This window comes from Eschrichtius robustus, chromosome 20 (genome assembly GCF_028021215.1).
Source record: "Eschrichtius robustus isolate mEscRob2 chromosome 20, mEscRob2.pri, whole genome shotgun sequence".
In the NCBI taxonomy this organism is placed as follows: Eukaryota; Metazoa; Chordata; class Mammalia; order Artiodactyla; family Eschrichtiidae; genus Eschrichtius; species Eschrichtius robustus.
Window position 1 is genome coordinate 18,642,411 of NC_090843.1, and position 26,391 is coordinate 18,668,801.

At 47.2% G+C, this 26,391-nt stretch overlaps 2 protein-coding genes and 1 non-coding gene across 8 annotated transcripts in view; 1 reads left to right on the forward strand and 2 right to left on the reverse strand.

Annotated features, from left to right (window-relative positions):
• Window positions 1-1,065: 1,065 nt before the first annotated feature.
• TRNAK-UUU (transfer RNA lysine (anticodon UUU)) lies at window positions 1,066-1,138 on the reverse strand. The gene has a single exon. It is a non-coding gene; the product is annotated as a tRNA-Lys (tRNA).
• A 4,917-nt stretch (window positions 1,139-6,055) lies between these two features.
• On the forward strand, window positions 6,056-14,983 carry LOC137754684 (transcription factor CP2-like protein 1). 4 transcript variants are annotated; one of them, XR_011071918.1, is made up of 16 exons: window positions 6,056-6,138; window positions 6,610-6,761; window positions 6,898-6,971; window positions 7,724-7,829; window positions 7,938-8,044; window positions 10,168-10,320; window positions 10,559-10,669; window positions 11,152-11,249; window positions 11,470-11,524; window positions 11,808-11,901; window positions 12,294-12,384; window positions 12,837-12,919; window positions 13,373-13,518; window positions 13,663-13,714; window positions 14,326-14,476; window positions 14,559-14,983. XR_011071918.1 is itself a non-coding variant. In XM_068530506.1 (15 exons), the coding sequence occupies exons 1-15, from the start codon at window positions 6,056-6,058 to the stop codon at window positions 14,361-14,363; spliced, it is 1,443 nt and encodes a 480-aa protein (XP_068386607.1). In that variant the 3' UTR covers window positions 14,364-14,983. The 4 variants fall into 4 exon arrangements, 2 of the variants coding, with proteins under 2 accessions (XP_068386607.1, XP_068386608.1); XR_011071919.1 differs by lacking the exon at window positions 13,663-13,714; XM_068530506.1 differs by having other exon boundaries at window positions 14,326-14,983.
• Window positions 14,984-22,369: 7,386 nt separating this feature from the next.
• Window positions 22,370-26,391, reverse strand: part of FBXL20 (F-box and leucine rich repeat protein 20) — a 109,283-nt gene continuing 105,261 nt past the window's right edge. For all 3 annotated transcript variants that reach the window (XM_068529842.1, XM_068529843.1, XM_068529841.1), the window contains 3 exons: window positions 26,041-26,097; window positions 24,830-25,042; window positions 22,370-23,354 (listed from right to left, as the gene is read on the reverse strand). In XM_068529842.1, coding sequence (XP_068385943.1) covers window positions 23,247-23,354; window positions 24,830-25,042; window positions 26,041-26,097 — 378 coding nt within the window. In that variant the 3' untranslated portion in view covers window positions 22,370-23,246. The remainder of the gene's footprint in view (window positions 23,355-24,829; window positions 25,043-26,040; window positions 26,098-26,391) is intronic.

Genomic DNA, 26,391 nt, shown 5'->3' on the forward strand with positions numbered 1-26,391 from the left:
GACATCTAAACCATGTGGTCCTACTAAGTGCCTAGAGAGGCTCTGGGCACCCGGGGTGCCAGTTTCCTGCATTTGAGGCCCTCCTCCGGTAAATCCTGACCCAGAGGGTGCCCTCCTGCCCAGAGGATCCCTCCGAGCGGACTTGGGGGTAGGAAGCAGCGGGGACAGTGATTCGCCTTGAGCTGAGTTGACAGAGGCCATCAGGAGGACTAGAAGGCAGAGGGGCCAGAGTATTCTAGGCAGATGCAACAGCCTGGGCAAAGGCACAGAGGTGTGAAACAGAACAGACTGTTCTGGAAGTTGCTGGTAAGCAAGGGAGAGAGGGAGTGGTGACAGGGAAAGGCAGAAAAAGGTGGACAAATGGCCTTGGATGCTGGACCAGGAAGATGCGTTTTCCTGCACAAACGGGCTTCTCAGACTCGCTCGTTGGAACCCAGGTGAACAATCCAGGGGTACCATGGAGGCATGGGGGGCGGGGCAGGGAGGCAAAGTGGTTCACTCAGAACTTGAAAGGAATTTAAAGACATGTCTCTATATTAAATGTTTGTGCAAGCCTTGCGTTTGAGTCCAAGAATATCTGTGTTGGTTTTCCTACCAAAAAATGATTTTAAGCACTAACTATGGTGTGCCACAGATGCCCTGGAAGATGGGCGTGGTTACCCAGGTGTTTCCATAGCCCAGCTTGAGAATAGCGCTGAGAGTGATTATGGTATGGTCATTCCTGTGTCTTAGGAAGATCCCTCTGGCTCCCAAGGGCAACCACATGGAAACAGAGCCAGAGTAGTGGGCTCAGGGTCTTCTGGCCGAAGGCTTCATTGCAGGGATGGCCTGGAAGGAGTCCTGTGTCTTGGTCTGGGTGCATGGCAGTGAGGTGACTCAGGTTCCAGCCCACCCTCACTAGCTAATAACATTGGACAAATTGCATAGACTGTAATTGGGGACCTCCTTACTTCAAGGGGTGGTTGTAACGTGCAGTGGGCCCTGGAGGATCTCACACCCCTGAAAAGCTGCTTCCCTTGCCTGCAATGCCTTGTTTTTTTTGCCACGCGGCTTGTGGGATCTTATTTCCCCGACTGGGGATTGAACCCGGGACCTCGGCAGTAAAAGCGCAGAGTCCTAACCACTGGACCACCAGGGAATTCCCTCCTGCAGCCTCCACTGCTGCTCATCCCAAGGGAATTGTCAAGTCATAGCCATTCCTGCTCCTCCTGCCATTATTAATACCCCCCCACCCCCATCTATCAAAACCACAGCAGTCCAGCCACTGTTATTCATATTTACTCATCCTCAGGGCTCACAGCCCAGGACTGGAACAGAAAGTATTTTTCCCCATTTTGCAGTTGAAGAGGTCGAAGCTCAGAAAGGCCAGGGGTCCCTGCCATCCAGGTTCCGGGGTCTGATACTTCTTTGGGAGCTGTTAAATAAATGAATGCATGAACGATGAACACTGCCCCCCCATCAGCCCCTCTTTCTTTGGGGGAGGGGTGGTAGACCTCATTCTCCAGCTCCCCAGGTTGGACTGTTGCCTGGTTAATTTCAGAATTCCACACACATTTGTCCGGCAGAGTGGTCATAGTACAGTCATTAGGAGCAAGAACTGTAACCCGGTGGCCTGGGTTCAAACCCTGGCTGTGTCTTCTCTTAGCTGTGTGACCTTGAGATAGTTACTTAACCTCTCGGAGTCTCAGTTTCACCATCTGTATAACGAGGGGGGCGGTGATAATAGAATAATAGAAAGAAAAATAGCATCTGTCTTAGAAGATAGACTGAAAAGCACTCTGGAGTCATACTGAGCACAGAAGAACACTTTGCTAAATAAGCAGACCCTCTACATTTATGTGTTATATAAATAAACCTACACTTTTAAGTGTTAAATAAATAAACCTGTATGATGTACTAGGCACTGGAGATATGTAGAGAAAAAGACACCTACATTTACTGACGGCTCAATTGTTATCTCATTCATTATTATCCAACCCTGTGGGGTAGAGGTTCCCACCATCCCCTTTTTATAGTTGCAGCACGAAGCTCAGAAATGTTAAGTTACTTGCCTAAATCCACCTAGTTGCGCTTGCACTCAGGGTCTATCTAGAGGTATGTTTACCTCTTAGTCCCTACCCTCTAGGGGCTTCCACTCTGATGGGAAAACAAACATTAGACAAAGTACCTTAAGAATAAACTGCACATTAGGGCTTCCCTGGTGGCGCAGTTGTTGAGAGTCTGCCTGCCAATGCAGGGGACACGGGTTCGAGCCCTGGTCTGGGAAGATCCCACATGCCGCGGAGCAGCTAGGCCCGTGAGCCACAACTACTGAGCCTGCGCGTTTGGAGCCTGTGCTCCGCAACAAGAGAGGCCGCAATAGTGAGAGGCCCGCGCACCGCGATGAAGAGTGGCCCCCGCTCGCCGCAACTAGAGAAAGCCCTCGCACAGAAACAAAGACCCAACACAGCCAAAAATAAAAAAAGAATAAACTGCACATCAGACGACTGCTGTGAAGGAATTTGGTGAAGGGCAGAGGAGGGACATGGGGAACATAAATGCCAACTGGCTGGGTTGCAGGAAGGGTTTTAAGAAGGAGGCAGTAAGTTTGAAGCGTGAACAGAGAACCTGTCCAAGGTGAGACTTACTGGTGGTGAGAGGGACTCTCAGGAATAAAAGATTGGAGACTTAGAGCCAGGCCTGTGCATCCTCGGACTCTAGGGGGGCGCTGTTTAGCGTGGTGCCCTGTGGAGCTGCACACCCAGAAACCTCAGAGACAGTTTGCTGGAAAAAAGGACCACCCTCCTAGGGTGGGGGCATTCATGTACACAGACACACAGAGCACACAGGGATTGCCATATGGTATTGCCAGCTTCCTGCGTGTGTGCATGTGTTGTGTCTGAAAAATCGTGCTCTCATCCATTCCTTTTAGGGAAGGGGAGGGTGGGACGAACTGGGAGATTAGGATTGACATGTATACACTACGATGTGTAAAATAGATAGCTAGTGGGAACCTGCTGTATAGCACAGGGAGCCCAGCTCAGAGCTCTGTGATGACCTAGACGGGTGGGAAGGGCCGGGGCTGGGGTGGGAGGGAGATCCAGGAGGGAGGGGATATATGTATACATATAGTAGCTGATTCACTTCATTGTACAGCAGAAACTAACATAACATTGTAAAGCAATTATACTCCAATTTTAAAAAGATAAAAAAATAAAAATCATTTCCATGGAACTCAGTGCCCAGACCCTTTGACCACTAATGTAGGGGTAACAGTGGTGCCTGAGCCCTGGATAGGTTAGGATTCCACCCACCCAGGTACCCTGCCCCAGGTCGCACACACTAGTGTGAGGGAGGGAGGGAGAGAGAGCCTGGTACACAGTAGGCACTCATAACATTTTGTTGAATGAATGAATGAATGAGGAACACTCCCCTCAGCCTCAGTTTCTCTGAGGGAGTGGTTGCCTTCACTCTCCAACTCGCCAGGTCGGAATGTTGCCTGGGATAGAAGACAAAACGAAACAATACATTTTGGTTAGAGGAGGACACTGACTTATTTCTCAGCAATTTTGACAGATAAAAAGTTACTTCCTTGGCTTAGGGAACCCCAAAGGTATCATTAGGATCGTGTTATGCCATGGCCTAGAAAATGATAGAGCATTTGGGGTATGAAATTCATCTGTGTTGGGGGAAGTTTCTGGGACAGTCATGTCTGTACCCCCAGAACCAGCGAGGGACACCGCCAAGGAGACTGGGGTCCTTAGTGGTGTCCCTTGCTACCGCAAGGGAAGCTCCTGAGGGTTAAACACTGGGATAAGATGCAACTCCACAGAATTTCCTTGGGTCCTCACTGCCACACTGAGTGGGAGGGAGGCCTTGCTCCTATTTTACCCATGAGGAAAGTAGGTTCAGAAATGTGTCCCTGCCTCGTGGGGGCCTCAGACCACCCAGAGCCTGAGACTCCTCTGAGAGTGGCGAGCCTGGACCAGAAATTTCCTGAGGCCTCTCTGGGCCTGAGGATGGGCTGTTTATACCCTGTGCTGTGCTGGCCCAGGAGGCATGGTGAATGGGTGGGGTGGGGGCTCTGAGTGACCAGGTTCTGTCTGCCTCAAGGCTGGCTTCTTTCCTTGGAGAGACAGAGCCAAGGAAAACCAGCAACAGGCCCAGCAACATCTCTCTGGGGACAGAAGCCCAGAGACTCTGAGATGGGCGGAAGGAGGGAGTAGCAGCAAGAGTAAGGGAGAGGTGGGACTTCCCTGGTGGTCCAGTGGCTAAGATTCTGTGATCCCAGTGCAGCAGGCCCGGGTTCGATCCCTGGTCAGGGAACTAGATCCCACGTGCCGCAAGTAAGAGTTTGCATGCCGCAACTAAAGATCCTGCCTGCCAGCAACGAAGATCCCGCATGCCACAACTAAGACCTGGTGCAGCCAAATAAATAAATAAATATTAAAAAATAAAAAATGAGTAGGGGAGAGCGGGCGCTCAGAGGGGGCAGGGGGAGGGTACAGACGGCTTTGGAGGTAGAGGACATGCTGGCGGGCGGTGTAGGGGGTGGGACTGGCTTATGGAGCTAGAGTCCCCTCCACTGGTGTCCTTGAAGGGGGCCCGTGCCAGCCTCCACCTTTTCCACCTCCATCCTCCATAGGAAGCATAACAAGCCTCTCCCTCCACCTGCTCATCCCCTCTGCCCCACTGCCACCCCTACACCCTGCTCCCCCTAGGCCAGGGCCAAGCCCTCCCTCTGGACCCCTACTACACCCCTTCCCCTGGCCTTCCTGGGATCTTGCTCTGTCCAACCTTGCAGGGTCCCATGGGGGGCCTCCTGACCTTGGATCCAGCTTTGGGCAACGGGTGAGTCTTGAAGTCTTGGGGGTCTTACTAAGGATCTTGGGGACTCAGGTTTCTTTGGCCCCCATTGTCAGGAAGTTTCCCATCCCCTTTTTCTCCTTTTGTCTGGCTTCATGAGAGAAGACCAAGGGCCAAGGTACCTGGAGGTACCCTGCCCATTGTGTGTGTGGGCATACTCTTTGGTTTTCCCTCTCCCCGCAAGGAAGGGCCCCCAGAATCACAAAGCCTAGATAGTTAGGTTCACATGAGGTCAAGCCACATCTTTAGAGCCCCGTCTGTGCTCTCTGCAAGGCCCTTATCTATTTACACCCAACACAGTAGTGGGGGGTGGGGGCAGGGGGCCCCCTGAGCTGACTGTGTACGGTGACAACAGGGGCTGAGCCTGGGGAAGGGGGCCGTGCCCCAGGCAGACTGTATTTGTCCATAAACACAGTGCACCGCAAGCCCCAGGGCAGAGGAGGGGCAGATAAACCAGCCCAGCTGCAGCTCCTCTCCTTCCACCTCCCTGGGAGGGGGGCTCTCCCGGGCCCACCCCTCCTCCTCACAGGCACGCTCTCTCTCCCAGCACCACCCCCGAGTTGTTTCCACAGCAAGCTGGACTATGTTCTGTAAACTCTAGTCCCCTAGCCAGGTAGCCCCCAGCGACAGGACAGGTGTCAGGCCATCACTGCACCTGTGTGTATGGGGGGTGGGTAGAGACAAGGAAGGAGGCCAGGGGGAGCAAAGGCCCTTCGTCGGTCCATGTGATGTTGTTTGTCGCTCTTCCCATCCCCTGGAGTGGCCAGGCTCCTACCCCCCACCCCCGGGGTCCTGTGAGGGGTCTGGGCCCGTGGGTCTCCAGGTCTCTACATGGCTTATGGATCTGGGGTCCATCATTTAGCCTGAGGGTGCCCCTCGTTGTTCTGGGCCTCTGGGGGAATGGTGGGGCAGTGGATGTCCGTCCCGCTGACTTGTTTTGCTGCACCACCATTTCCTCTTTGAGTTAATGATTGGTGGGGAGCCCTAGGGGTGCCATTTCTTGATTTCCCCCAGCTTGGGCTGCCTAATAGGTCCTGAGTTTCCTAGAGCCCCGGTTGCTCAGCCAATAAGAGGCTGAGGCCTTGCCCCACCCTTTTGGGGCTATGCTCTTGTATATAAAGCCCGAGGCCCCGGGTGGATGGCCCAGTGGGTCCAGCCCAACCCAGTGCTGAGTTTTCTGTGACACAGCTGGTCCTGCTCTTTTTCCAAGATGCTGTTTTGGCACAGCCAGCCAGAGCACCTGTGGCCCAGCCCCGGGGAACTGTACCCCGGGACACCAAGCAGCTTGCTCAGGTAAGGACCACACCCCCTTCCCACAGTCCCCGAGGAAGGCCCTGCTCGGAGTTGAGATGGACCATCTGTTTCAAGCCAAAGGTTGTGGGCCTCCTGCTCTTGCCTTCCTTTAGGGGTGGGGAAGTGGTCAAACGTACCTGGAGTTCAGTGGGTCCCAGGACATCTCAAAACATCCTGACCACCCACCCACTCAGGACACTTGTGGTGGGCATTCACTGGGTGTCAGGCAAGCCCTGAGGGTGCAAACAAGTAATTGATAGCAGATGTTTGCAAATGTTTGGTAGTATCTGGGATTTGTAACTTAAGGGAGGTCTGCTGGAGGCCAGAGGAGCTGAATAGGGGCCCCTTAGGCCCCCTGCTACAGCAAACTGTGGGCTCCCTGAAGGGAGAACCTGGCAGAAAGAGTCAAAGCCTCTTAGAGGACGGGGTGGACAGGGCAGAAAGCCAGCAGTGCCCTCCTCTCCCTGGCAGGGAGGCCTTGCCCTTGCCCTACCTGAAGCAGGAAGAGCTGCCCAACATCCCCCGTGCGGAACCGCCCTGCCCCGCCTTCCAGTACGTGCTCTGTGCAGCTACCTCGCCAGCTGTGAAGCAGCAGGAGGAGACCCTCACCTACCTGAACCAGGGTGAGCTGGGCCTGGGGAAGGAGAGGGGCTAGTGAGGCAGCAAGCTCTGGAGGCGGGGCCCAGGGCAGGCTGGGGGTGGCAGGCAGCATCTCTGCCCCTCAGAGTGGGGCTCACACATCCCCTTAATCTCTCCCAGGCCAGTCCTATGAGGTGAGGATGCTCTGCAACCCCAGACTGGGCGATGCCACCCAGGGGCCCCGGCTGCTGAAGGTAGGCGCACCCCTTCCAGAACTGGCAAAAGCTGGCTATGACTATCCCTCTGGGCAGGAAGCCAATGTCATCACTGTGATGTCATTGTCAAGTAGAACCCTCTCAAGTCCACCTTTCAATTTGACCTTCACAACAGCTCAGTGGTGGGCAGGAATTGTTGAGGAAACAGGCACAGTGAGGTTAAGTATTCTCTCAAGGACACAGAGCCAGTAAGTAGCAGAACCAGGATTTAGAAATACATTCACATAGCATTATTCACACACATGATTCCTTCTTTCTCAAAAAAAAAAAAAAAAAAAGTATTTAGCTCCCATTCTTTGCCAGAAACTGTTCGATGAGCTAGAGATTCGGGGGTAAAGAGACAGATGCAGTTTCCTTCCTCAGGGGGCTTGCGTTCTGCTGAGTGAGACAAACATGTACTTACACAAATTATTAATATATGCAATTACAAATTGATTTACAAATCGCAAACTGATAAATGCAGCGGAGAAAAGAAACGGGTAGAGTGACTACGAGTGGGAAGGGATTAACTCCTCCATTTTACAGATGAGGAAACTGAGGCTCTAGGTTACTTCCTCAGTTTCACTGCTTGTGAGTGGCAGGTGGCATCTGGACACGGATCTAGTGCTTCTAAGTCCTTCTGCCCCTGGAGGGTGGGAAGTAAGGTGGCGGGGGGAGAGGCTGGAAAGGTTGGCCTGCCCCAGGTGTGGGAACTGGTTCCCAAATGCCCAGGCGCCCTCCTGTGCCCGCAGAGTGTGGTGCGTGTGGTTTTCCACGACCGGCGCCTGCAGTACACAGAGCAGCAGCAGCTGGATGGGTGGAGGTGGAGCCGGCCTGGGGACCGCATCCTGGACATAGGTGAATGGGGAGGGACCAGGGACCCTTTAGGGCTGCTTTCTGTCTTAGAGGCCCTTGCGGATGGGGAGGGCTGAGCCCGACTCCCTGCCTGCAACCCTGTGCCTGCAGATGTGCCACTGTCCGTGGGGGTGATAGAACCCCAAGTGCTACCCTCACAACTCAACACGGTGGAGTTTTATTGGGACCCGACCAAGAGGACCTCCCTCTTTCTGCAGGTGAGTCTGAAGCTGGGACAGGGAGGAGACTGGAGGTCAGATGTGGGTGGCAGCAGCCTAGGTGGGAAAGGAAGGTGAGTTTGGGTGGTGGTGGGGGACGTGATAAGAATGAACCACTTCCAGAAACACCTTGAGGAAAAAAAGATGGATAAATGTTGATCAAATCTCACCAAAGGCAAGGACTTGTTAAACATTAAGGCAAAGGAAGAAATTACAAAACATAGGACAGAATTTAGCTTCATAAAAAGTAACGGTCTGCAATACACAGGTAAAATGAAAAGGAGACATCAACTGGGAAAAATAGTTCCACATATGACATATAATGTGTTATATAAAATGCTAATAATGCTAATAAAAATTATATATATGTGTGTGTGTATATATATATATATATATATATATATATATATATATATATAACTGGCAAAGGCTTTTTAAAAACTGTTATTGGTAAGGTTTGGAGAAACAGACACCCTCATATCCTGAGAATGCAAATTGGTGCACCCATTCTGTAGGTATGTGGCACGTGGGCAAATTTTATTAAATTTAATGTTCACACTCATTTACCCAGTAGTTCCGCTTCAAGAAATGTATCCTATCACAGTGTTCAATAAGTACACAGAGATATATTTACCAGCTATTCGTGCCAGTGTCGTTTTTTATATTAAGAGATTTTAAATAATCAAAATGTCCATCAGAAGAGGATTGACTTTGAAATAAGTGTTTAGTACAGGTTTATAATGGAAATTGTGTAGCCATTAAAATGATGTCTCTGAGAAATATTTCATGACAAGAGAAACTGCTTTCCCATAAGTAAAGGCAGAATGCAGACTTGTATTTAAAGTTTGATTTGTATTTTGTAAAAATAAAAGTGTGTGTGTATACAAAAGTTGTGGGGTTTTTTTCCCTTGCCCAGAGAAAAGATAGGAAGAAACAATACTTGAATGTTAACAGTACTATCTCTGAGAGGTGGGGTGATGGGAAATGCTTGTATTCTTCTTTATACTTTTTCAGTGTTCTCCATATTTTCTATGCTGAAAGATTTCCTTTTATAATCAAACAATATTGTCAAAACTCACCTGTAAGTCCCTTTTTTGAGTGTCCACTATAGTCTAAGCATCCGGACTAGGAGTCAGGTGGATGTGGCACAATTTCAGTTCCACCACTTCCTGGCGTGGACCTTGCCCAGGTCACATAATCTCTGTGAGCCTCAGCTTCCCTACCTTTCGCTGTTCTCCACAAGATTTTGGGAGGGCTACAGTGGGTGTGCAGGTCAGGAAGGCTTCCTGGAGTAGACTGCTTGATTTAGCAAACAAAATACAGGACACTCAGTTAAATTTGAATTTTAGATGAAGAATTTTTTTTTTTGTTTGTTTTTTAGTATCAGTATGTCCCATGCAATACTTGGGACATACTGATTGATACTAAAAAATTATTTGTTTCTTATCAGAAATTCAGATTTAACTGGGCATCCTGTATCTTAACTGGCAACCCTACTCTGGAATGGGATGTACTGGTTCAGATGTGAGCAGGGAGAGCTTTCCCGGTAGAGGAAAAGCTGTGCAGGTGTACTGAGGTGATGATTAGGCTGGGTGGTAGGTCAGTTGGTTCATTGATGGGGGAGAGAGAGCAGCCGAGCAGAAAAGCTTGACGCTTGAATGCCAGCCAGGGTCAGGGACTTTGCTTCTCATCTCATAACCTTGGGGAGCTGCTGAGGGATTTTGAACACGGGAAAAGACCTAATAAAGTTATATTTTAAGAAGAAAGTAGATCTTAAATGATCTCACCACCAAAAAAAGGTTAATTATGTGATGGGGTGTTTCTGTGGTGGAGGTGTTAGCAGCTAATGCTATGGTGGGTGGTAATCATTTTCCAATATATAAATGTATCATATCAACACACTGCAAACCTTAAACATACACAATTTATATGTCAAATACATCTCAGTAAAGCTGGAAAAAATTGTTCCTCTTAAAAAAAAGTTATGCTTTAAGAATAGACACTGGTTGGGGGTGGGAAGTTGCTGTGACTAATGGCTGACAGGTGACAGACAGGTAACAGGTTTCAGGTGAGATCCCTTGAATGTGGGTGGGACCTGGAGTCACCCTTCTTTTCCACCTCAGGTTCACTGCATCAGCACTGAGTTCACTCCTAGGAAAAAAGGTGGAGAGAAAGGCGTTCCCTTCCGCCTTCAGATCGACACTTTCAAGCCCAGTGACAAGGAGCTTTCGCCGGAGCACCTGCATTCAGCTGGCTGCCTCATCAAGGTGTTTAAGGTACATGCAGCACGGGGGCCCTGTCCCCTCCCTTTCAGGGCTGTCACCCCGCCTCGCTGGCTGTGTGGATCTGGCTCTGCTTTGCGGCGGACCCTCAGCCTGCGGTTCCCCTCTTTGGGACTGTTTCATTCTCCGTGCACAGAGGGGTGGGGCTTGGTCTCCTTCTCAGAGCCCCTCCTGTAACGAGAAGTGGGCAGGTAAAGAGGGCCTCTGAGGTTTCCTTGTCACCCTCCTGTAGCCCAAAGGAGCTGACCGGAAACTGAAAACTGACCGGGAGAAGATTGAGAAACAGCCCGTGCATGAGAGAGACAAGTATCAGACCGCCTGTGAGAGCACAGTCTTCGTGGAGGTGTGTGTGCTGGGTGCGGGGGCGGGAGGGGAGGTCCGGAGAAAAGACCCTCGTTGTACACGCTGGGAAACTGAGGCCTCAGGGGCTGCGACTGCTCCAGGATCATCACAGCCTCCCAGTGATTCCACCTGTTTCCCGCGAGGACAAAGCGCACTGCCTGTTGTTCAAGACTCCGGGGAGCTGACGCCTTGCAGGCTGCCTCTCCTTGCCCTGCCGTGGCCGCCCCTCACTCCTGTTCCCTCTGCCTGGAGCATCTCCCTTCCTGCTGTAGCTCCTCCAGGAAGCCTTCCCCACATCCCCCAAACAGAGCTGCAGGCTAGTTTACTCTCTTCTTTGTGTGGGAACTTGATGTACTTGTCAGGGACTCCTGGGGCAGGGGCCAAGTTTGGCCCAAGGCAGGCCAACAGCCACCACTGCCCACCCCCTACCCCCGCCCCCCCGCCCGAATGTCCAGGCTAACCTCGCTGTTTGTCTACCTGCAGTGTTCACCGTGGCCAGAGCCCAGTTCGGGACCCCACCCGCCTCTGAGCCCTCTTGCTCGGACCTCCCCCAACTCCTGCAAGCTCCTGTCCCCGGAGAGGTGAGGCAGGACAAGCACCTTCTGTCAGCCCTTGGGGGTGAGAATGAAGAGAAGAGCCCCTCAGCCTAGGCAGCGAGGGAGGGGCAGGCCTGAGGGTGCAGCTGAGGCAGCCTCTGGGGAACACGGGGGTGAGTGACACCGGGACAGGCCTGGGGAAGGATGAAGGGGGCAGGAGACTGGCCGCACTGCTTCCCTGAGCCTGACTCCCTGCTCCCCACAGGCTCTGCTCCTCACCACCATTCGCCTTGGACACCTTGGGGGGCAGCCCAGCTCAAGTGAGTCTTCCCTTTCCACACTCCCACACCCCCTATTGCAAAGCCTTCTCAGCAGGTTCATCTCACTCTCCAGAATAGGGTGGCCCTGCCCCCTGGTGGGCAGATGTGGTATGGCCACAGAGAGCCAAATGGTTCGCGGATGACGCTGGGCACTTCCCTAAGGCAGGATGAGCCTCCCCTCTCAGACTTGGGACCTCCAAGGGCAGGGGCCATGTTTCCCCTCCACCTTGTTCTCAGTCCGTGGGTCCACGGTGTTATCTGGACCGCTCTCTTTATACCTCAGGATCTGAACCCTGGAGCCTCCATCCTAGAGACACAGCAGTGGTTGCATCGGCACCGGTTCTCCAACTACTGTCGGTCGCTGGCCAATTTCACTGGTGAGGCTGGGGTCTGGTAGGGACCTGACCTGTAGGGGACTGAGGGCAGACACTCGGGCAGGAAGCCTGTCTCTGTCCTGGCTTGCTGTGTGCCCTTCAACTAACTTCTATGTAGAACTAAGAGTTGGCGAGCACACTATGCTGCTGGGCTCTCTTCTCGTGTATTATCCCATACAATTTATACACTATCCCTGAGGACAGGGCTCAGAGAGGTTAAATAACTTACCCAAGGACACACAGCTAGCAAGCAGCAGAGGTGGGATTTGAATCCAAGTCTGGCTCCCATGTCTGGGCATACCAGGGCTATTTGTAGACTAACGTTGGATTGTATCCCTTGCCACCCTTGATCCCCGGGCTCTCTTCCCCTAATCTAGTCCTGTCTGACTTTGCAGGCACTGATCTGCTGAAGCTTACCCGCCAGGACCTTATCCAGATCTGTGGAGCTGCCGACGGGATCCGCCTTTTCAATACTCTAAGAGCCAGGTGCTGGGCACTGCCAACCAGGGTCCCCTTCCCACTGTAGTGGCACTTACCAACTCAGCTGACACTCATGTTTCATAGACTGTTCAAGCCAAAGGCACCTGAAAGACCACTTAGCCCCACTTCTTTTTACAAAGGAAGAAACTCAGGCCCGAAGGACAGCGACCTGCCTGAGGTCACAGAGCAAGCAAGGCTAGCAGAATTGGGCTTAAAAGTTAGGCTCCTGTGACTTCTTTCTGTGGCCATCCCATCTGCATCACTCAATTTCTGGGGACAGAGATGGATTTTTCTCATCTTCTCTCCCCTAGGGTCCAGCATTCACTAAATACCTAAGAAAAGTTTGGTGACCCCCTATCCCTAGAGACCTGGGAGGACGCAGGGTTTCTCCCAGGGATGGGGGCTAAAACTGGAACCTGTTAGTTCAGGTATGAATGTAGACTATTTTCCTGGCCCAGGCCCATCCGTCACCGGCTGACCTTATATGTCGCTCAGGAGGCCTCCGGGCAAGAGAACGAGGTTCCTAAGAACCCTGACTCAGGTGAGGTTCTGGCCTCTTCAGAAGACTCTTAAGAAACTCAGGTGTGGTTGCATGAAACCTCTTCTGGCCTGGGGAAAGGGTGACGTTCCACCATTCCTGGGACCCAGGGTGCCCTTGGCATTCTCATCTTCCATGACTAGTCTTCTCCTTCCAGAATGACTCCCTGGGTTTATTCCTCCATGCTCTACACTCTGACTCCATCTATCATACGGTGTCCCATCTCTTCTTTAAACTGGGGGTTCCTCTCAGCCTAGGCCTCCCCAAAGGTGAGGAATAGGAGGTGAAAGTGAAGTGGATTCGTTAAGTTTTTTTTCCTTCTCTTACTCCTTCTCCCCTGACCCGGGCCCTCCCAATGAGCCTGTCGCCTTGTCTTCTCCTTTCTCCTGATATCTGGGGCTCCCTCTGGGCCGCAGCCCCCACTGACTCCTGCCCCTGTGCTGCCCACACCCCCAGGCTTTTATCAAGAGATCTCTCTGGATGAACTCAGTGCTGTAGAGCTCATGGGGAAACTGGCTGAACTGCTGGCCCTCCCAGCCAATCAGATCCACCGGCTCTTCCACCAGGGCCCTGGGGGTATCCTCATTCTCCTCAGTGACCAGGTAAATCGGCAGCGGTTCCCTGCAAGGTCCCACAAAGGCCTGGATCATTCTTCCCACATCAGGCCCAGTCTCCCCCTCCCTGCCCTAGCTTATTCCATTTGGTTCTAAGAACAGAATCGTCTTAGTGACCCCTCTCCCTTGCAGGTGGTTCAGAATCTTGAGGATGAGTCGTACTTTGTGGCTGTGGTGAAGAAAGGTAGGGCTTTTAGAGGGAGAGGCATGTGTCTCGCAGGCCCTAGAAAGGGTTAAGATTGTTTATACTGCCTCCTAAATGAGATTAAAAGGTTCCTTGAAGGTGTGTTGCGGGTGCTGTGTCCCAATCAAGGGGTAAACATCTGCTCTACACCAGCTTTGTGTCAAAGGGACAGGGTCATACAGCTAGGAGACAGCCATTTATTGCTCAGGAAGAAGTAACTGAATAAATGCATTCTCATGAGGGAGACATGCCCTAGTTTCAGGGAGTTTATCAATCAGAAGGGAAGGAAAGGCCCCTACCCCTCTTCCCGCCCCCGCCCCAGTCATACAAGTCAGAAGGGCAGGTGCTTGCTGGACACCACCTGGAGCAGAGCACTCCTGATCAGCTGGCTTGTGGTCCTGGTTATTCAGATGCCTGCCCTCTATCCCTCCTCTGTGCTCCAGTACCCAGGGAGGCTTCCTAAAGAGCTGGATCCAGGGTGGGGCTGGAAGAACACTTGGGTGTGGCAGAGGCACCAGGCTGCTTGGAGGTTTAGGAGCAGCACAGTAGTTAGTGGTGGTTGGGGCCCATCTCATCCCGGTGGTGCCCTTTCTTTCTTTTACTGCTTTCAGTGCAGAATCCAGATGGCTACTACCTGGTTCTGACCTAGGCCCAGGGGTGCCCTGCTGCAAGAGGAGGAGACTGGTGCCAGCCTTGGTTCTCTGGGGTCCTGTGCTCACCAGAGGCCTGGTTAAAATCTTCACCTGCTTCACCAGGCTTCAGGTGAAGAGCCAAATCGTCATGTGTCCTACCCCTGGGGAGGAGACAAGCAGCCCCCAGGCTCACATTTCTTTCTGCTCAACAGCAAGTTGTTGGAACCCCTGAGACACAGCCTTCCCTGCTGAGCTGAGCTGGCCAAGCCTGTGAGGCAAAAACCCTGGCAATATGGATAAGGAGCTTTTGCCCCAAGCAGTGCTGCTGAACAGAATGCATTAATTCATGTTTATTTAAAATTTTATTCATCCCCTTTAAAAGTAAAGATATATGTATTCAATGTGTTGTCCAATTCTCTTGGTGTTATGGTCCTCTTGGGGATACGTCCCCTGCTTAAACTTACAGACCAGGGCAAGGGACGGAGTCTGGGACAGAGATATAAATAAATAAATCTGACTGGATTCTTTTCCCAATTAGTTTGGGCAAAAACTAATCACTAAAGCCTCCAAAAGATTATTCAACTATTAAATCACTGTGCTTATTTAAAACTTCAGTTCTAGAGACTTGGGAATTACTATAGCTATTCTTGAACAATGAGGCTATAGGGCTTTATTATTTTTTATTTAAGAAATGTAGTTGAATTAAAATTAATCTTTTAATTTTTAGGTCTTAACAAATCTTTCCCTATATTAAGGTAAATATAATTTACTATGAATGTTTTTCAAAGTTCAAACTTTAATTTTGTCTTTCACTTTTAGGCCTATAATCTACCTGAAAGTGATTTTCTCTGTGTATTTTTCTGTGTAGAAAACCAACTTTATATTAAAGTACTTTTAAAAAAGATAAGTGATTTTGGGCCATATTTTATTCCACTCCTCTTTTTTCATCCCTTTCCCTCAAAATTTTTATTATGGAAAATTTCAAACATACTGAAAAGACAAAACCCATTTGCACGGACTGGGAGATAGGCCAAGATGCCATTATTAATCATTTACCCCGTTTATCATTTACTGATCATCTTTGTTGAGTCCTAAACCTGGTGGCCTCTGGCTAGGGAAGGTAGGAAGGAGGAAGGCTCTACACTGGCTGAATTAACAGGATTAAGGGACAGGGGAAGGGAAAGTCTGCTTACTGAAGTTCAAAGACCTCGAACTTGCCTCCCTCAAAAGCCAAGGCTGCCTCAATATGGACAAGGAAGCAGGCACCTGCTTGCACCCCTGGAAGGGACTATGGGACCCCGCTGGCCCCAGATGACCAATCCAGATTAGGCATTTAACTCATGTAGGATGAGAGGATTTCGAGTGAGCCCTATGATTCCACAGGGCTCCCCAAAGGTGTTTCAGGGCACGGCAGATACCCTGAGATTTAAATCGAGGTTGCTGATTTGGCTCCACTGCTCGTCTCCACCAAAAGGACAGGGACCAAAGGCATTAGCCTTCGTGCATCTCTCAACCTAGGAGCCTCTGGCACAGACTAGATACTGAAATATACTGAAATGAAGTGAATAAAAGGTAACATGTGAGCGTTTACTATGTGCCACTCATCACTTTTAATCTTCACAACTCTAAAGCAGGTACTGTTATCCCCACTTTACCAACAAAGAACTGAGACAGAGGGGTTAACTGGCCAAGGTCACGTGGAGTGAGTTTGGTTAACCGTTACACCACTCCCTCACCCCTTCCTAGTCCAGGTAAGGGCAATGCTTTGCACAGACAAGGGACTCAGGTTGAATTGTTATTATCAAATTAATTAAGACAAAAGTTTTTTAGAAACTCTGATTTATATTATGTCTTCTGTTTTTCTTAGAAGCAAGTGGAGTGCAGGGTATTAAATAAAGGCTATTGAAAAGGTACTAAATAAAGATTATTAAACAATTAATAAATAAATAAAGGGTACTAACTAAAGGATATTAAAAAAAATAAAGATGCCAAAAAGAAGCCCCTTCATTCAGCCTCAGGAGCCTTTACAGATCAAGGGTTCAAGGAAGTTAAGAATCACAGCTCCAAGTCAGGCTATTTCCGCAGTAAAATGAAAAGTCTTCACAGCTTATTTCCTTTAATTACATCATAAACCAAAAATTAGAACATACAGGAAACAATAATAGTTACATAACAATTTACTTTATATATTCATATATAAAAAAACATTTTTTTAAATTTTTAAATTTTTTTAGTCCAAAGATTTTTAAAGCAAAAGGAATCCTCTACTGCCACCTTGGATTTTATTTATTTTAAATAACCCTCCCTCCCTCCCCCCATCCTCAAGCGCCAAAAGTATTGGGTGGAAACACAGTCGCTTGGACAGCTAATGGAGGCTGGTGTTAAGTCACCATGTAGGGAACTGTGTTGGCCCCAGGGACCGGCTAAGTGTTGGGGCAGGCCTGGTGGAGAAACAAGCAAGCGGCAGCTCCCACACACTGAAGCTCTCACGCCACAGCAGGCCGAATGGCTGGACAAGGCTTAGGCCAGACGGCAATGTTGGGGATCAGACCCTGCTAGTCAACCATCCTCTGCATTTTACCCCTTCCTCAGGGGAGTGGGGATGGAGGCGGGGCAGTGCAAAGGGCGAAACAGCCTGGTTTGAAGATAAAAATTTCTCCCACAGCACCATTTACCCATCTCTGTCCCCAAGTAGAGTCTGAAAGGCAGGGGTCGTCCTCACAGTTCTCTGAGCTCTGCACAGGCCCCGGCTCTCAGGTCTGTGCTCTCAGGGTCACTGGAAGGTGGGCAAAGGTGAGGAGAGCAGTTGGGAAATGACCGAGGCAGGTTACTTGGAAGCAACTCCTGGGAGGAAAAAGGAGGCAGCCAGAATGGGAGGCATCTGAAGGGTGATCATAAAACAGGAATGGGGAAAGGCAAAATTAAGAAAGCCTTTCTCTCCCTGTAGTAACCCTTCGGACTGGGTAGTCACAGATCCTCAGGGGCCAGCTCTGAGAGCTGCAGCATGATGAGAAAAAAACCCCACAAGCATCTTATGATGAGCCCCATCTCATGGATCTTATATATGTTAGAGGTTAGTGTATAATTTGGGGGTAGGGTGAGGAGGGGAGTAAGAGAAGAAATCTCAGGTTCACCTCTTCCTGTACTTATTAGAAATTAACAGTCATCAGAGAAGCACAGATAAGAAATTATTTTTAAGGGAAGGAAAAAACTGATGTAAACCCAGAAAAGTAGCAGCAAAGGTTTCACTTATTACAGATCTATTATATAGCACTAGGGAAGAAAATCATTCAAGTCTTTAGGGGGAAAATGTAAAGTAATTAATCAAACCATGCCAGTTAGAGACTCCTTTTCAAGTTAGGATTTTCTAAGACTTAAGGTTCTCATTCTCTAGTGCCATAAAAAAAGAAAACACAAAATAGAATAATGACTTCAGGGGTTGAGAAGGGTTAGGCTAAGGTAAGAAACACATACATGTATGTGAGCAGCAGTGTAGTACAGATTTGAATGAATAACAACAAGTAGTATAAGAGACAGGGACAAGCTAAAACTTAGTGGGGTCAATCTTTCTTCATCCACTTTAATTAAAAAAAAGAAAAAATCACTTCAAACATTTCCCTGGGTTCTTGGGGATATGGCAGAAGAGAACAGGTATGTGTCTGAACACGTCTCTTCTCTTATCTCTCCCTGGGGTGGGGATTCTCATTTACTGCCTACTTGCTCTTGCCCTGGTGAAAATCATGCCCAGAAGCCGATGGGAAGCACTGGTGGTGTTCAGTGGTGCCAATCCCCATCTGGATGACACTGGTTACGTGTGTAGAAAGTAGAAGCCCTCCTTGCCACTAAGAAGGGCATGGAGTTCATTACATGGAGAGGAAAGTAAACCTACTCACATGTGAGGCAGCTGTTTCTACATATTCAGGACAGATGCTTGTACCTGAAGCAAAGTACCCCAGTTCCAGAACTGATTCTCTCCTCTACTTTGAATGTCAACTACCATTTCCCCACCCCAATTCTTCAAAACAAGACACTGAAAAACACAGAAAATAAACAGGGTCAATTGATACAGTTTTGGTTGTTCATGGTTCTTTTTCCTAAAAGCGCAGTGAACTACCCTGGCTGAGGAAGCACTGAGTCTCAACACCTGTGAAACAACCTCTACTAAGGGGTTATTCAACAAACATAGAAGGCAGAGACGGAGGAAGTGCGTTATGGAATTTTCTTAACACACACGTGAGTTTGTCCAACAATTTTTTTCTCTGCTGAAAATTAAGGGTAAACTCTCTTGGGCTCCAAAGATTCACTCAGACTCAGCTGAGAAGTTCTTACTGACTTTCTAAAGGATCAAAGGCTTCAGAGATGCAGAACTGATGTTCTTAAGAATAAAAATGGGCAAAATAGGTAGACTTGCCTTGGGAGGGCACGGGGGGGCTGTGCTGCAGAAGCCCTTCACACAGAAGACTCACTTGCCTCAAATGGTAGTTTCTGGTAGGTAGAAAGTTTGTCCCAAGGGAGAGGGCAAGGTTAGAGCAGCATGTTCTTTGCTGGAGAACCAAGATGTTAAGTCTGGGCATCTGGATATAGCAAATACAAGCCACATTTTATTCCCAAATTACCTGGGTTAATTATACCCTATCGACATGGTTGTATACAGCTTTCTGTATCTTCCAATCTTACAATTAAAATTTATGATAGAAATAAAGGTGAGGAGAGGCTGAGACTATTAATTCCCCTCACCCTCCTGACACTTTAGCGTTCTTTGGTCCAAGATCATTGTAAGCGGGAGGGTTCTGCCTCAAGACCTCCAATGAAACATCCTACATGTCTTCTCAGACAACGCCTGACTAATTCACATCGCCTGGGTTTGAGGTGGTTAAAAATCCTAGAACTGGTGGGCAGATAGAGAAGACAATCTTTGTATAAAATGTTCCGGAAGCTCAGAGCATACCACTGAAAGAGTCTGTCAGCCAGGATGCACAACAAGGATAGAAATCTAACCTTAAATCATGCACACAAGGAGGGAAAAAGCAGAACAGTCCAATTTTCTTTAAACCCTTCCTCTCTCACTAGTGGCAACTGTCATAAGCAATCTGACTTTCCATAAACATTAAATGGACAAGGGTCCACCATGATCAAGTGTTCCTCCCTTCTAAACAATACAGTCACCAAGGATATGCTGCCCACAGGCAGGCAGGAAACCACCTCTTCTTTCCAGGGACACTCTCACACTTCCTAACAACTTCAAACCAAGACAGGTTCCAACTCATACTTTGTTTAGCCCCCCCATGGCATTAGTGGGTTATCAGACCAGTAACAATGTATTTTACAAGGCAATTAGAAGAAATAAAAGAACTTGACTGCCATATAGCATTGTAGCTATACTGAACCATTCAAACAGTTTGGAAAGCTCAAAATAAAGCATCATAAAAATATTTACCAGGTTGCCCTCTAAAATGTGATATAAGGAATATGAAAAATTTCTGACTTATATGTCTGCTAAATCAACTTAATGGATGTGGAAATTTATAAAAACCACTTAATACTTTTACATCCACTAAAGAGCAGAGCAGGAGGAGAAAACATTTTTTTACATAAAGCATGATGTGCTTTCACATTCCAGATATTGGAAAAAGGATGAAGGCAGATTCTCTTATTCCTCATATCTAACAGTTTGATTTCAAACTCAGTAAGCAAACAACAAAGATCACCCAGTGAAAAATGGCCCGAGCTACATGACAGTTACTGAATTCAAGGCTGCCCAGGATAGTTTGCCCAGATCAGGACAAGGATCCAAAGAGGAAGCTAAACTGAAGACACGAGAATAAATTAGCAGCATTGTTGGGAGTGAGATGGAAGCTTTCAAGATAGAGGGCAAGGATGGGTATAGGAAGGACATGGGAGAAGTCAATGCAAAAAAACAAACAAACCTGGAATCATCACCTTGATGGGGCCAATGAAGATGTAAAAGATACTGATGATGCTAAAAAATGTAAGGGGAAAAGGCTGCTTAGAAAAGAGGTGATCCGGATGTATAGTAACTTTGAGGGCACCTTCTTACTTATCCCAAATCTCTTCTCTCCGTTCACTCTGTATTTTTTTTATTATTGAAGGCATATTGTGGAGTGGCTCTGGAGTCAGACAAACGGACCAATAAGTTTTTCCTAAGGAAGAGTTTTTCCTACATCTGTAAAGCCTTACTGGATTTTCAACAGTGTCCCTGAAGATGAGACAGGAAATACTATGTTCAGATGGCAGGGCCCTTCCACCTGACCAAAACTTACCATGTTCTGCGTTCTCGAAGTCCTGGTACATTTCATCAGCTGACATAGGTTTTAGATTGGCATAAAAAATACATGTCCTTCCAAGCTTGATGGGCCAGAAGTTTTCTTCAGAAAGGAACAAGGTTCCTGCCTGACCACATACATGCCAGTGCTGCACACTCCAGGGCCTTTATTCCCTCACTTGACTCTGTTCTTGGCCCAGACAGGCAGGGCTCGCCTCCACATGGACCTGCACATGGGTACACTCTTTGAGAACAGAAACAGCATTTCCAAGACCTTCATGTACTGGTGAATAGGGTTTTTTAAATAAAGAAGTACCTCAAGAGCTTCAACTATTGGGAAATTCGAATCCATACTCACTAATAAATCAGGGTTTTGTTCAGACACTGTTGTTTTTTTTTTTTTAAAAAACTTGTACATTAGAGCAGCTGCCCCCTAAATATTCTTCTTTTTAGTTTTGTTTGAGTGAGGACCTAGGGATCTGAATATTATCAACCACATCTGGAAGTGTGTGTGCACATGTGTGTATCTGTATATGTGGGGAATAGCCAGGAGAGTGGGTCTCACTTTAAAAAGTATATTCCTTATATGGTAATTTGAAAAGAGGATAAGGGAAGGGAAATGAAAAACACACATAATCTGAGCTTAAAAGGGCACAATAATAAAATGGGATTTAAAATAAATTAAGTGCTAAATAATGGTGGATAGTACAGATTCCTAGGACCTTTTCAACTGATTGCTTGTGGAAAAACAAATCACACTTTATTCTTACACATGCTGGTAGAACCAGCACCTACAGCATTAAAACAAGCCTGATAACAGCCTGGATCATGCAGAAGATGACCTAAGATTATAGTGGAATGCACATTAATGTCCTAAAAGACAAAAAGTCACCTTACTAAAAATCACACAAGGTCTCTAACCTTGATGTTTAGAAGTCTACTTCTCGTACTTCAGAAACTCATTTTATTTCCCTCATCCTCCATGATTTTTCTTTTTTCTTTTTTTTTGGTGGGGGGAGCTTCTTCTTTGACTCTGAGTCATGGGCACTAAATTCCCTCCCCTCAGCTCTGGTGACCAGGCTGGGAAGAGACACTGAACCTCCTACTTCCTCTCAATGTTCTCTTTCTGCTGCCCCAATGCCTTCACCTGGCTACTATAGTATTTCATTCACAGAAACTCTGGAGCACAAGAGAGATATGGCTGACAGGTTCTGGTCCTTTGAGGCTCCAACATTAGATATGATACCATCAACACTGACATACAGTTGACCAGCTGTGATAGGGTCATTCTTGAACCCCTGATAGGCTGAAATGGGGGGAAAAAAGAGAAACTACCCGGCTCAACTGCACAACTCTTCTAGCAGCATTCCTGCTAAAGCAGAACAAACCTCAGAGACACAAATCTTAGATGCCACTGATCACACCTAGATTTCGATGAATACACAACACATCTGAGCTTGGGTGGCGGCAGCTTTCAGGTTCAGTTTTGGGATTTGCCATTCCACCCTTTCCTAATAATGCATTTCTCTCTCCTTATTAAGTTAGATGGAAGGAAAAATGTGCAGGGGAATACTGGGCGTATCATGCATATTATCATTTATCACAAGATATAACAGAAACCAAAAAGCAAAGTTTGTTTTCATCAAAATAGTCTTAGCTCAATTTCTTCTCATAATTTTTCTTGCTTTTGTTATAGTTTCCCTTCAGACTGGCAAAGATTCAGGCAGGGTCCCCTAATGGTAAAATTTAGAATTTAAAAAATATTTATTGATAATGTCTCTTTTAAAAATGTTTGGTAACCCCAACTAATCATCCAAAATGCAAACTGTAAACATAACAACAGCAAAGGAGTAACAACTGAGTGTGAGTAAGCAGACTAGGCACAGATGACAGACTGAGCAAGAGTGCAGGAGGGAGCAACAGAGAATGAAAGACAGGTACACAGTGTGCTACAGAAAGTGACAATTTGAGTGAATACGTCATCACTTTTGGACCACAGCGATTTCAATGCAACCATTTAGGAAACCTCTGGGCCAAATACTAAAACACAGGAGGAGGAATGGACAAGCCTTCTTTGTGAGCATGCTCAGCATGTTGGCATGGGAACAAGGAAGCACAGAAGCTCTGTAGTCATCTTACAATGGATGGCTACCATTTATAGGATGCAAAGAAATTTTCTCTCTGGTCCCTGGATACAACATGTATTGTTTTTCTGTGCTTTCCTTGACCCTGGAGGACTGCAGCTGCTGTTCCAAAACTGCCAAAGAAACCCCTTAACAAAATAAAGAAACCACAGTAGCGGTAACACTGGGTTTGCTGGAATGCCCCCTTCCGTCTACCTTGCTTATGATTTTCTTCTGGGCACATCCAACAGGAATGGTTAAGTTTTACCAATCCACATGATAAAGCCAGCACAAACCCAATCCCCTGGTCACAGAGACAGAGTGGGTGGGGGTGAGAGTGGGTATGCGTATGTATGTGTGGCTCTGGGGATCTGGACGCTGCCCTCACTTTGTAACCTTTGCCCGGAACACTGGGGTCGCTTCCAATGGAGATCCATGGTAACTCTAGAAGTGTCATTAAATACTCAGTTCACCAAGGTTGACCACCTCCATTGTCATAGGATGATGCAGCATCTGCAGAAGCGCTGTCTGCTGCCCCCTACTGATGGGGGTGGAGTGACAGGTGCGAAGTAGGCGTGGACTTTAATATTGGGTAAATGGGTCTGAAACAAGACAGAAACATTACTAAGAGAGAGGGCTTAAACAGAAAGAGCAACGTTGCTTTTCAGAAAAACCACTGAGGGACTGAGTGTACATGAGGGCAGGGCAGAGGCTGAGCACGGAGGGGATGTTGAGAGACCTGGGTTCTACTTTGTACCATCCCACGTTATTCTAAAAGACCAAATCAGCTCACATAACTTTAGTAACTGCTTCCATAATAATAAAACTGGGGAAAAAATTCATGCTAATCTCTTAACCTGTCCCAAAGGTGTTCCCAGAGCTGGAAGAAATTATATACGCTTAAAAACTTAATTTTTTCCAAGCCATTATGGACAACGTTTCTTCTGATATTTAAAAAAACCTCATTATCCTCTTTTAATAACATGCTTCTAATTTTTACAACATAGTTTCTAAATTCCTACTATGTTCAAGGCACTGTGCTAGTTATGTAAAAGGGCTGCAAAGATGGTCAAGATGGAGATCCTGCTTTTAGGGGACTTATAGTCTAGACATGCACATAAATAGCTAAATTAGAGTGTCAAAGTGCTAAGTGACTCTTGAGGATTCAGAGGTGGAAGAGACTCCTGACAGCCAGGCAGGTCCAAAAACCCTAATGTACGTAGGCCACAGAAGATGCTCTGGTTGACCTGCGGCTCTCCCCCTCTTTTGGTGTTGAAGAGCTATGGGTACAAGGCCTCCCCATGGCAGTTATGTTCTCAGTCCTCTAGGTCTGAAGGGAGAGGTGGAACTGAGGTCAACTGGAACTCAAGATGAAGTGTGCTGCTCCTTTATGCACTCAGATGCCATAAGGCCAACATGGATAATTTTAAAGGTTGATTGTAAGGGCCAAATTAACACAGTGCCTTTCCCACAACAGGCATCAAGCAGATGTTCCAATAAATGTCTGTTGAGCTGAATAATCCAACATATAGATTCATCCAGTCTTTTATAAGCTCCTTGCTGGCAATCTGTCTTTTAGTCATTTGGCTATACATGGGTCTCTCTATTACGAAGGATGGGGCAAAAGGAAAAGGTAAAAAACTACGTGATCCATTTGTTGCCTTAAAAAAATATGAACCCCAGCAGAACAGTTTGATATGAAAGGAAATACAAATTAAAATTTTAAATCCCATTTAACTAAATATTTTCTTTATGTCACTCCTTTTTTTCCTTTAGAATCAAAATCTGGCATGTGCTTTTTTGACTCTGGGCATGTTATTAGAGAGACTCTGCTGGGAGGAGATCTACTTTTCGTCCCTTCAGTGGGTATTTTCCTACCAAATATCTGGAACAACAGGTAAGAACTATCTACCCTTAGGTTTGCTCTCCATCTTTTTTTCTCTTTGCTGAATGTCCACATAAATATAAATAATCACAGGAATCTAAATCTAAAAAAAGGAAATGGAGGGAAAAAATAAAGAAAGAAGGAAAGGGTGCTGAGAACACTAGAGCCGGAGGGTGATGCCACCATCTTTACCCTGAGTCTCTTGATTCCAGCCCGTGTGATTTGCTGGCAGTCATAGAGTTCTATCCGCTCAAGGCTGTGACAGCTCTTCAAGTGCTCCAGGGATGCATCTGTAATTAGGGGGCAGTTGTCCAGTTCAATCACCTCCAGCTGGTCATGGGCACAGGCCCCGTTCCCCAGGTGACGAATTCCATCGTCTGTGATCAGCTCACAGTGAGACAGACTCTGCAGCCAAACAGAGCAAGGAAGGACACTGAAATATTTAATGGCATTCTTCTACCCAGAGGCCTGTGTGCAACCAAAAAGGAGAATTTTCTGGTTTGAGTCTGAAGTATATGGAGCCATCACTGGAGCCATGTGGTGAAATAAAGAACGCATACTAGAGTTGCTGGGGTTCTGCTTTTGACAATCAATGATCAACATTTCTCTGTGTGATTCTAAATATATTTTGTGAATTCCTATAATGACTGTGAAATAGTTGATAAACAAAATATCTCCCCCCACGCTCTCCACACACAAATTATTGATACTTTTCTTCCCTACAGGGACAAGTGGGGCTCAAGCTTTTCCTGTAAAAAATTTTCTGGAATTTGGACTAAATATTGAATACCTGGTGCAGGGGCATGCCCAAATAGTTAATTAACCTAAGATGACTCTTACAGCTCTGGTCACCTCTTCACTTTACGAGTTTTCCTTAAATCCCTGGTTCCTCCACGCGGAACTCAGAACCCTCAACCGAAACATAGTTTAATGTGCCACAAAACACCAAAAATAAGCCTAGGTACAGAACAGTCAACCAGAATGCTTTCCCACAGTGTTACTGGAAGCAGTAGCAGAGAACGACCCCTAGTAAAGCTTTGATTGGTTCTATTTTATAGGAACACTTGGTCCCAATGTGAAGCAAACTGTATTTCAGGCCATCTCATCTCCTGGATCTCTGGAAATTTAAGCACTGTTCAGGTTGGAGTGTAATTCATGTGGGAGCGAGAACTCATACTCTCCATGTGAGTTTTCAATCTCCAAGCATTGATACAGAAAACGTTTAACTTTTCCAGTTTCTATCTCAGTTTCTCCCTTCACACAGGTCCTCCCTTGGTCCTCTGTAAGTTGACAATTTGGAGAAATATGCTTTCCCCAAATGGTAGCCAGGCACCAAGATGAAAGTAAGAGGTTGGTTTTGATTAAATCCAATAGATACATAAAACTTCCACAGTCAAACTCACCAATACTTGAAGTCGAGGACAGTGTATAGAAAGTTGGATTAATGTGCTATCTGTTATCTGAAAGAAACATATAAGTTTATTTTAGGTATAATTCCAAAAAACTCATAGGTCATACCTCATTCTTGACTACACTAGTATTTTAGACTGATATCCTGATATCGATCATCAAATAACAGAATCGTAAGGTTGAAATCCCATCAGCTACCAGAACCTGTTCTTCTTCTTTTTTTTTTTTTTAATAGATTTATTTATTTCATTTATTTTATTTTTGGCTGCGTTGGGTCTTTGTTGCTGCATGTGGGCTTTCTCTAGTTGTGGCGAACGGGGGCTACTCTTCATTGTGATGCACGG

What these genes read in the sequence shown, in the direction of transcription:
- LOC137754684 (XM_068530506.1), top strand. Translation starts at nt 6,056, where the DNA reads ATGCTGTTTTGGCACAGCCAGCCAGAGCACCTGTGGCCCAGCCCCGGG. An exon ending in CCTCACCTACCTGAACCAGG is followed by an intron (nt 6,762 to 6,897) that starts GTGAGCTGGGCC and finishes AATCTCTCCCAG; the next exon opens with GCCAGTCCTATGAGGTGAGG. An exon ending in TGTGGCTGTGGTGAAGAAAG is followed by an intron (nt 13,715 to 14,325) that starts GTAGGGCTTTTA and finishes TACTGCTTTCAG; the next exon opens with TGCAGAATCCAGATGGCTAC.